Source organism: Nicotiana sylvestris, chromosome 7, assembly GCF_000393655.2.
Source record: "Nicotiana sylvestris chromosome 7, ASM39365v2, whole genome shotgun sequence".
Classification (NCBI taxonomy): domain Eukaryota; kingdom Viridiplantae; phylum Streptophyta; class Magnoliopsida; order Solanales; family Solanaceae; genus Nicotiana; species Nicotiana sylvestris.
In genome coordinates, this window is record NC_091063.1 from 28,463,905 (window position 1) to 28,472,467 (window position 8,563).

The 8,563-nt window shown below is 40.3% G+C and overlaps 1 protein-coding gene across 1 annotated transcript; it reads right to left on the minus strand.

Moving 5' to 3' along the window:
• Positions 1-5,176: 5,176 nt before the first annotated feature.
• On the minus strand, positions 5,177-5,767 carry LOC138872907 (uncharacterized). The gene has a single exon (XM_070151327.1). The coding sequence runs from the start codon at positions 5,765-5,767 to the stop codon at positions 5,177-5,179; it is 591 nt and encodes a 196-aa protein (XP_070007428.1).
• Positions 5,768-8,563: the final 2,796 nt, after the last annotated feature.

The window sequence follows — 8,563 nt, forward strand, 5'->3', positions numbered from 1 at the left end:
TTAGGGGTAAATAGAAAGAAGTTTAATTAAGGAAATGATCAGTAAAGAATCAGTGAATATCACGGTTAATTGAATAAGGTAAGAAAGCTAATCAAGATTGTAAATAAAGGGAATAGTCAGGAATTAGCACATAGGTCTTAACAAAGCAAACTGTTAAATCAAGAATCCAAATCAATCACTGATTTAAGGAGAAAAGTATAGGTTTTCCATGAATAGGGAAAAAATGAACATAGACACATAGAATCAGTAAAAAAAGTCGAACCAAGAACATCAATAGAGGCACATTAGGAGGAAGAATCGGAGAACCCAAGGTATAGGACAAAGTCAGTACACAAATAACCTAGACAAACTCAGAATCCAAACAATAATGTCGAAAAATTAGGGCTTTTAGCATAAATGAGTTAGAGTTAAAGCAAACCTCATGAAATTGGTTAGAACACATACGAAACAGAAGGTTAAACACTCAAAATTATGAAATGTTTTGGGGAAAGAAATTTTCGGGAAACCTTAGTCATAGAGGTCAAAAACTCGAAGTATTGTAGTGTTTAAAATTGGTGAGTAGTAAAGGAATAAGAGAAACTTAAAGAAAAATCACAGAAACTTTGAAAACACTTTAAGTATGCAGAGATTCAAATAGTAGATAACAAAAAACCCAAAATATAGTGCTAAAATCGGCTAATAGTAAAGAAATTAGAGATCTTTAAAGAAACGTCATTGACAAACTCAGAATCTTTCCAGATCTACAAAGATCGGGATGGATTCATGGTCAAAGATTAGGGTTTTGAGGAGAGAGGGGAGAGGTAAAGAGAACCTGGTTTTAAACCAGAGATTTGAACCATGGAACTTTAATAGAAATTACTCGCAAACCATGGACGAACCCTTGAAGAGCTTTGAATGAGATCTGGACAAGATCTCTTCAAGATTCTTCCACAAAAATCACATAATCTAACAACCAAGGGGATAAGAGACAAGTAGAGGCTTCGTATAGCCATAGGACGCCATAGATCGGACAGGGATTCAAAGGATTAAGGCTGATTTTGGGTGACGGTAATTAGGGTTAGGGGTTGATTTCAGAGAGAACGGGAGAGAAGAGGATCCAAAGGTGGCTATTGGTGAGAAATGATTAGGTTTTGGGGGTCGTTTGGAACTAAAAAACTGAAGGGCTAATTGTGGCTATTGATCTCTGTGATCAACGTCCGAGATTGAAAGGGTTTGGGGCCGGATCGGGTGTTAAGGTTGGGCTGGGTATGTTTTGGCATAAAATTGGGCTGAGTATTGGGTCCAATTTAGAATCAAAATTGAATAGAAAATGGGGCCAGATTTTAAATAGCCAATTTAACAACTAAATAATTTATAAAATAAAAATAATAAATGAATACCAAGATGTCTTTATGCACTAAAAATGATTTAAAATAGTTATTTAACATTTTAAAAATATCAAAGATCATTTTATGCATAAATAATGTAATTGTACATTAGTATGGGCTATATTTGCAAAAATATGCAATTTAGCATAAAATGTAAATGTAATTACAAAAAATACCCTAAAATATTTAAACACTATGTTGGCATAAATAATGAATTTAGGTGACTAAATCGTCACAAAAGTAGTATGAAGGATAATTATTGGATATTTATATAATAAAAGAGGAGAAATAAATTGATTTGGAGCCTTTAAAACTATTGAAAAATTATAAAAATGCTTATGAATGCTTATAACTGCATATGTACTATTTGAAAGTAATATATATGTATTAAAAATATTTGAGGGAAAAATTGGGTATTAACAGCTGCCCCTCTTTATCCGGGAAGGATGAAAGAGTTTTCGGGTAAAGAAATGATGACCAATTTTGACCGAATGGGATGTTTTGAAAGACAGAGCCCAGACTCTGGTCTTTGAGCTGCCTAGATATCCCTGGTTTTACAGGAATCGGGCCACATGTAGTTCTGAATTCATTGGTGAAATATACCGATGAAGTCATTATAAGAACGAATGCAAGATTTTGGAATAGATGCAAGAGTGGTTATGGTGAACGGTTAAGTTTGAGATAGTTTGAAGAAATAGGAGCGAGGTCGCTCCTGCTAGGATAATGGTTGCTTGCTGGTCACCTGCAGATAAAGAGATGCTACAGACACATATTTGTGCAAAATTTTAAACATGATGTAGATTCCCCTTGGACCATGAAAGTTGCCTTCGGACGGTTAAGGATGACGTCCTCAGACCATGATATCCTGGGCTATGAATTGTTTAGTGAGGGCTTCGCAAGCCATGAAATGATGTCCTCGGGCCATGAAAATGGTGCCTCTGAACCATGACGCCTTTGAATAATGATATGCAAATTTGAGAGTTCCTCAGGCCATGGCATGGTGTCTTCCAGCTATGAGGATGATGCCTTTTAGACTATGACGCCTTTGGATAGGTTGGCGATATTTCAGCCCATGAGATGCAATAATATGATGCTACCAAGACAAGGCTTAGTCTTGTGGAACGCAGGGCAGGTCTTAGCCCGATTGAAAAGCAAATAGATAGTACTGGAATAGAGCAATATTCATGCAAGGAGGGACAATGTTTAGTCCCATGCAAATGTGGAGGCAAGGATTAGCCTCATACAAATGTGGACGTAGGGATTAGCCTCATGCAAATGTGGAGGCAAGGATTAGCCTCACGCACGTGTGGAGGCAGGGATTATCCTCATGCAAGTATGGAGTCAAGGATTAGCCTCATGCAAGTAGGGAGGCAGGGATTAGCATGCAAGTGTGGAAGCAAGGATTAGCCTCGTGCAGATATGGAGGCAAGGATTAGCCTCAAATAGATATAGAGGCAGGGATTAGCATCATGCAAGTATGGAGGCAAGGATTAGCCTCATTTAAATATGGAGGCAAGGATTAGCCTCATGCAAATATGGAAGCAAGGATTAGCCTCATGCATGTATGGAGGCAAGGATTAGCCTCGTTTAGGTATGGAGGCAAGGATTAGCCTCGTGCAGGTATGGAGGCAAGAATTAGCCTCATGCAGGTATGGAGGCAAGAATCAACCTCATGCAAATATGGAGGCAAAGATTAGCCTCATGCAAGTATGCAGGACAAGGCTTAGTCCCATGCGAAGAGCGAGTAGCAAATAAGAGTAGTATATTTCTTAGTTGGAGATATATTCGGTGTTTGGTGGCCGGATTGATAGCGAATTTTCTTTGTGTATACATGTTTGCAAATACTACTGCTACATCAAATGTGTCTGCGTTCAAAGAAAAATTGTAAGTTTTATGACGGGAGGTTGGTTTGTGCTTCTATCTGCTGGCCTTGCTTTGCTCCATTCTGGAGGCCTCTTCGAGTTTCTGTGGGTAACGCCTAACCATTACGGAAATAAAGTTTTCGAAAATATGCAATTATCGATAAAATAGAGTCATTTTAGAAACATATTGATATATTAAGTGATTTTTAGATGAACTGGTGATTGTAACACATTTCAGAGACATTGCAGTTTTCTCATGTTAGAATTTTGAGGGTCCTCAAAATTTTTCCCCAATTTGGTGGATGATCCTTTGGCTGTTTGCGAACTTTGTTGAATTTTCTTCAGAATTTTGAGAATCCTTCTCAAAATTTTGCCCCTGTTTCTTAACCGATTTCTGACCGTCTGACATATGTTGGTGTTGGCTGGACTTGCTCCGGAATTTTGAGGGTCCTCTTCAAAATTCTGCCTCAGTTTCTGATTTTTGGGGGAAGTGAAAATTTTATTATGATATGATCGAACCCATAAGGCTGCCTACGTATCCCCTCTTAAACGGGAATCAGGTCAAGCATAGTTCAATTACATCAGATGAGGAAATGTAAATAGTCTATGTATAGTATCTCTTGACTGCGTCTGAATTGATTGGTTTTGGCCAAATTTCTCCGTCCATTTCTGCAAGTATGAGTGCTCTTCTTGTTAGCACCCTGTGAACCATGTACGAACCTTGCCAGTTGGGAGAGAATTTCCCTTTGTCTTCATCTTGATGTGGGAAGATCTTCTTCAGCACTAATTGTCCTGGTACAAATTGGTTTGGTTTGACCCTTTTATTTAAAGCTCTGGACATCCTGTTCTAGTAAAGCTGATCGTGACATACCACGTTCATCCTTTTTCCATCTATGAGGGCCAATTGTTCACAGCGACTCCTTATCCATTCTGCGTCGCTGAGTTCAGCTTCCTGCATGATTCTTAAAGAAGGAATTTCTACCTCGGCTGGGATGATAGCCTCGGTACCATAAATCAGCATATAGGGAGTTGCTCCAGTTTATGTGCGAACTATAGTGCGGTACCCCAATAGAGCAAAAGGTAGCTTCTCGTGCCATTGTTTGTGGTTTTCTACCATCTTCCTTAGTATCTTCTTGATGTTTTTGTTGGCGGCTTCTACGGCTCCATTCATCTGAGGTCTATAGGTTGTGGAATTCTTGTGTTTGATTTTGAATGTTTCACACATGCCTTTCATCAGATCACTATTGAGATTAGCAGCGTTATCAGTTACAATGGACTCGGGAACTCCAAATAGGCAAACAATACGATCTTTGACAAAGTCTGCGACGACCTTCTTGGTTACAGCTTTGTAAGATGCAGCCTCTACCCATTTTGTGAAGTAATCAATGGCTACAAGAATAAACATGTGTCTATTTGAAGCAGTGGGCTCAATGGGACCGATGACATCCGTCCCCCAGGTGGCGAATGGCCAAGGCGAACTTGTTGCATTAAGCTCATTTGGCGAAACTTTTATCATGTCAGCATGCACTTGACATTGATAGCATTTGCGGACATACTGGACTCAATCTGTCTCTATGGTCATCCAAAAGTAACCGGCTCTAAGTATCTTCTTGGCCAAGACAAAACCATTCATGTGCGGGCCGCAAGTCCCAGCATGTATATCCTCAAGTAGTTTAGAAGCCTCTTTTGCATCGACACATCTTAGCAGTCCCAAATCAGGAGTTATCTTGTACAAATTTCCTCCGCTATGGAAGAAGTGATTGGATAATCTCCGAGTGTGCATATTTTAGTGTGGTTTGCATGTTCCGGATATTCTCCTTTCGCCAAATACACCTTGATGTCATGGAACCAAGGTTTTCCATCTGTTTTTTCTTCCACGTGGGTAGAATATGGCGGTTGATTATGAATTTTCACCAGAATAGGATCGATATAATTCTTATCTGGATGCTATATCATGGATGATAAAGTGGCCAATGCATCGGCAAACTTATTCTGAATTTTAGGCATATGTCGGAACTCTATCTTCGTGAACCTCTTTCTCAATTCCTGCACATGGTGCAAATATGGAAATATCTTGGAATTTTTGGTGGACCATTCTCCTTGTACCTGGTGCATGAGAAAATCTGAATCACCAATTACCAGCAGCTCTTGAATATTCGTGTCGATTGCCATGTTAAGTCCTAGTATACATGCTTCATATTCTGCCATGTTGTCGGTGCAGAAAACTTTGAGTTTAGTAGATACTGGATAATGTTGACCTGTTTCTGATCCCAAAACGGCTCCAATGCCTACTCCTTTGAAATTTGCAGCTCCGTCAAAGAACATCCTCCAACCGTCGTACGCTTCGGTAATGTCCTCTCCTACGAATGACACTTCTTCATCAGGAAAATACATTTTCAAGGGTTCGTATTCTCTTCCCACCGGGTTTTCAGCAAGATGATCTGCCAATGTTTGTCCTTTGACCGCCTTTTGAGTTATGTAGACGATATCGAACTCACTTAACAGTATCTGCCATTTGGATAACTTTCTAGTCGGCATGGGTTTCTGAAATATATACTTTAAAGGGTCCATCCCGGATATGAGGTATGTAGTATAGGCACAAAAATAATGCCTCAACTTCTGGGTCATCCAGGTCAAAGCACAGCAAGTGCGCTCTAGCAGAGAGTACTGTGCTTCATAAGGTGTGAATTTCTTACTTAGGTAGTATATGGCTTGCTCTTTTCTCCCTATCTCGTCATGTTGTCCTAGAACGCATCCAAAGGCTCTATCTAATACAGATAGATAGAGTAGCAAAGGTCGTCCCGGTTCTAGCGGGACCAAGACCGGTGGTGTGGACAGGTACTCCTTGATTTTGTCGAAAGCTTTCTAATAATCCTCAGTCCAACTTGTATCGGCGTCTTTCCTCAGCATCTTGAAGATGGGTTCACATATGACTGTGGAACGTGCTATGAAGCGACTGATATAGTTGAGATGTCCTAAGAAGCTCATCACGTTATTTTTGCTCCTAAGAGGCGGTAATTCCTGAATAGCCTTGACTTTAGACAGATCCAGCTCGATCCCTTGACGACTGACGATGAATCCTAGTAACTTTCCTGTGGGAACCCCTAATGCATATTTTGCGGGGTTTAGTTTCAAGTTGTACCTCCTTAACCTGTCAAAGAACTTTCTTAAGTCTGCTATGTGATCTGCAGCCCTCTTGGATTTGATAATGGCGTCGTCCACATACACCTTTATTTCCTTATATATCATATCATGGAAGATAGTTGTCATGGCTCTCATGTAAGTATCCCCAGTGTTCTTTAGACCAAATGGCATCATCTTATAGCAGTATACCCCCCATGGTGTAATAAAGGTTGTTTTCTCTGCGTCTTCTTCATCCATCCAGATCTGGTGATAACCTGCGAAGCAATCTATAAAAGATTGGAGTTCATGCTTGGCGCAGTTGTGGATTAGGATGTGTATATTTGGCAGTGGAAAGTCATCTTTGGGACTTGCTCTATTTAAATCCTGATAGTCAACACATACTCTGACTTTCCCATCTTTCTTTGGTACTTGCACAATGTTAGCTAACCAGGTTGGGTACTCAACAACCCTGAGAACTTTGGTTTTGATCTGCTGGGTAACTTCCTCCTTGATTTTCAAGCTCATATCTGGTTTGAACTTTCTGAGTTTTTGCTTCACTGGCGGACACATGAGATTAGTAGGCAACTTGTGAGCCACTATGGACGTTCTTAGACCAGTCATGTCATCATATGACCATGCAAAAATGTCCTCATATTCCTTTAAGAAATGGATGTACTCTTCCTTCTCTGTTGGTGATAAGTGAATGCTAATGCGAGTCTCCTTGATGGTCTCAGCATCCCCCAAATTTACTGCTTCGGTCTCGTCCAAGTTGGACTTAGGCTTATTCTCGAAATTTTTAACTTCCCTTACAACTTCCTCAGGTATCTCGTCTTCTTCATTCGAATCACTATTCTCATGTTGCGTTGCCTCATTACATGTCACAGTCACTGGTTCCTCAGGAAAAGTAACAATAACGCTGTAGAAAGAAAAATATAAAAGATAATAATAAATAATAATGAGCAATGCATTTGATTAATACTTAAAACATCCAAACGAGTACGGCTCGATGAATCGAGCATTTATTTTGAAACAAGTGACTCTTAAAAACAAATTACTGAAAATTTTAAATGCCTAGAATGGCTATAGGAATAAATTCTGCCAAGCTACCTAGGGAATCGGCAGGCCCGGGATGGCATGGCGTTCCAGTTCCTAAGAATATCTCCCTTATCCACGGTCTGAATAGTGAGTCCTTCTTCCTCCTCCTCCTTATTGCACTGCAGTCCACATCCTCATCCTCCAAGAACATATTGTGTCAGTTTGGTGAAAAGTCTGATCTAGATACGGCACCGGTTGCTCGAGAGGGTAATAAGGTTCGTGCCATGGAGGCAACCAATCATCATACTCCTGCCATGTATACTGATATCCGAAACCGAAGGTAGTACCATGACGCTTCAGCTATATCGGCATAGTAATACCCTGGAGATTCTTCCCAAGCCCTTTGTTGGGTTCATACCCAGACCATTCCAGTATTCTTTCTATTTTGCTACTCCACCATTTTTTTTTCTCGACGACGTTGACACGCTCGATGTGATGATAGGTTTTCCCTCCTAACCTCCTTTTGTTTCCAATAACCAAGATGGTTTGACTGGTGTAAAGGGTTACTCCCATCTCCATGAAAGATCACCTCCTGATGATTCCATTCAAATTTCACGGCTTGATGTAGTGTGGAAGCCACAGCCCCAGTGGCTTGTATCCATGGTTGGCCCAACAGAAGATTTTATGAGGCTGATATGTCAAGCACCTAAAATTCAATGTCGAACCAGGTTGGCCCCATCTGAAGACAAAGATTAATTTCCCCAATCGTGGCCCTTTGAGACCCATCGAAGGCTTTCACATTCATGCTTCCTGCCCGTATTTTATGAAAACCTTTGCCTAGTCTTTTTAGAGTATCCAACGGACAAATATTGAGGCTTGAACCTCCATCAACCAAGACCCTAGCAATGAACTTGTCTTCGAATTACACTGTGATATGCAATGCTATGTTGTGATTCAACCCTTCTGGTGGCAACTCATCTTCGTGGAAGATTATCTTATGACTTTCCAGTATCTACCCTACCACATTGGTCATCTCTCCGCAGGTGATATTGTTCGGTACGTAGGCTTCACTCAACACCTTCATCAAAGCATTCTTATGTGCCTCTGAATTTTGCAACAGTGATAGTATCTGAGCTGGGGTTTTGTTCAAATGATCAATGACGGAATATTCCCTTA